Genomic DNA, 2,500 nt, shown 5'->3' with positions numbered 1-2,500 from the left:
CCTGGCGGCGACCACAGCCACAGCAGCCTTCCCCACAGCCTCCCACATCATGCCACAGCCTCCTACTGCAGGTGACCGCAGGTAAAGACGAATACAAGCCGCTAGACTGGCCGAGTGTAGCTGTATTTGGGGAGGCGAGGTGGAAAAGTTGCTAGATTTCGCTATTTGCTATTTTTTTATTATTTTTTTATTTTGCGTGTTTTTTTGGGTCTGTTTGTGTGTTTTTGTGTTTTTTTTTATATTTTTTGTAAGCATATTTGTTTTTTTTGTGTTTTTATGTAAATATTTTTTTTTGGTGAAAGTATTTGTTTTCGCTACTATTGCTAATGTTGGTTAGTTTATATTTTGTCGTGTTTTAATTTGTTTTACGGTGTTTATCCGTGTTTATTGGTGTTTTTGTGTGTTTTTAATGGGTTTATATGTTTCGTTTGGAAAGGCATATTATATTGACGCTTAGTGTGTGTCTAAGCTACTATCGCTAATATTAACTAGTTTTGATTTTTTTTAGTTTCGTAGTTTGTCTTGGGGTATTTTTTGGTGTTTAATAATGTTGTTAATCTCAATGGTTTGTTAAGAATACCTACTAAATTACTTGTTTGTTAGAAGAAAGCTAAGTTGAAGTGATGCTGTGTTCCCGCTACATTTATATCACTATCTATGCTATCTTCACCTTATCTTTATCTCGTTGTCTATTATTTTTCGATGTTATCTGACGTGTGACAAAAACGCTGAAATGTAAAAGATAATAGTCTGGTTAAGCTATGTGTGCTTGTGTGCTAAACTTGCTAAAGTGTTACTTTTCGCTAATTTACTGATACGCTAAATCTGAGATGCATTTTCGCTAGATTGATTTTTCTTTATTCATTCATTCATTCATTCATTCATTGCCAAACTTATGAACATGTTGTGGAATACTGTGAGAGAAGGAGGAAAAGGAGGAGGAGGAGGAGAATGAGTAGGAGGAAGAGGAAGAGGAAGAGGAAGAAAAAAAGAAAAGAAAAAAGAAGAGAAGATAAAAGAACAAGAAGAAGAAGAACAATGAAAAATAACAATAACATACACACACATACATACATACACACACAAAAAAAAACAGCGCTACACTAGCAACATTGGCAACATTGCAAGAGAAAGCTATGCCGTTGGGGGGAGGGAGGGAGGGAGGGAATGGCCAGATAGTGCGTGGAGTTTAGGCTACTTTTTATCCACCTCCCAGCTTTCTCCTACCTCACTGGCCCACTCCACCTCTCCCTCTCTCTCCTCCACCTCTTCTTCCTTCCTCATGTCCCCAAAAAGCCTTCATATTCCCAGCAGACGCCAGTTTAAAAAGCAGATTTTGAAACCAGTGCATCTCCGCTACTTTCCAAGGCTCCTAGTTAAAGTGACACGGGTTTTCAAGAGTGTTTTTACGATTCTAGCGACAGATTAACAATTTCTGCAAGATTTCTGCATTATTGACTGGGGAAACACTCTTTAAAAGGTTCTAGTTGAAATGACACGGGTTTTCAAGGGTGTTTTTACGATTCTAGCGGCAGATTAACAATTTATGCAACATTTCTGCATTACTGACAGGGGAAACACTCTTTAAAAGGTTCTAGTTGAAATGACACGGGTTTTCAAGGGTGTTTTTACGATTCTAGTGGCAGATTAACAATTTATGCAACATTTCTGCATTACTGACAGGGGAAACACTCTTTAAAAGGTTCTAGTTGAAATGACACGGGTTTTCAAGAGTGTTTTTACGATTCTAGCGACAGATTAACAATTTCTGCAACATTTCTGCATTATTGACAGGGGAAACACTCTTTAAAAGGTTCTAGTTGAAATGATACGGGTTTTCAAGGGTGTTTTTACGATTCTAGTGGCAGATTAACAATTTATGCAACATTTCTGCATTACTGACAGGGGAAACACTCTTTAAAAGGTTCTAGTTGAAATGACACGGGTTTTCAAGGGTGTTTTTACGATTCTAGTGGCAGATTAACAATTTCTGCAAGATTTCTGCATTATTGACTGGGGAAACACTCTTTAAAAGGTTCTAGTTGAAATGACACGGGTTTTCAAGGGTGTTTTTACGATTCTAGTGACAGATTAACAATTTCTGCAAGATTTCGTCATTATTGACTGGGGAAACACTCTTTAAAAGGTTCTAGTTGAAATGACACGGGTTTTCAAGGGTGCTTTTTACGATTCTAGCGGCAGATTAACAATTTCTGCAAGATTTCTGCATTACTGACAGGGAAAACACTCTTTAAAAGGTTCTAGATGAAATGACACGGGTTTTCAAGGGTGTTTTTACGATTCTAGCAACAGATTAACAATTTCTGCAAGATTTCGTCATTATTAACAGGGGCTCTAGTTGAAATGACACTGGTTTTCTAGATGTTTTTACGGCTCTAACTACAGATTAACAAGATTTCTATATTATGGGCAGAAGAAAGACTCTTGAGAACCTTCATTAGTTTCCAAAAGCTCTAGTTGAAGTGACACACGGATTTTC

General features: G+C 37.3%; 1 protein-coding gene across 1 annotated transcript in view; it reads right to left on the bottom strand.

Moving 5' to 3' along the window:
* LOC135097787 (very-long-chain 3-oxoacyl-CoA reductase-B-like) overlaps positions 1-123 on the bottom strand; it is a 9,694-nt gene extending 9,571 nt beyond the window's left edge. The window contains exon 1 of the mRNA XM_063999837.1: positions 1-123. This exon is cut by the window's left edge and continues 94 nt beyond it. Coding sequence (XP_063855907.1) covers positions 1-51 — 51 coding nt within the window. The 5' untranslated portion in view covers positions 52-123.
* Between the last annotated feature and the right edge of the window lie 2,377 nt (positions 124-2,500).

Source organism: Scylla paramamosain, unplaced genomic scaffold (genome assembly GCF_035594125.1).
Source record: "Scylla paramamosain isolate STU-SP2022 unplaced genomic scaffold, ASM3559412v1 Contig31, whole genome shotgun sequence".
Lineage (NCBI taxonomy): Eukaryota > Metazoa > Arthropoda > Malacostraca > Decapoda > Portunidae > Scylla > Scylla paramamosain.
This window is presented reverse-complemented; position numbering and strand designations above follow the sequence as displayed.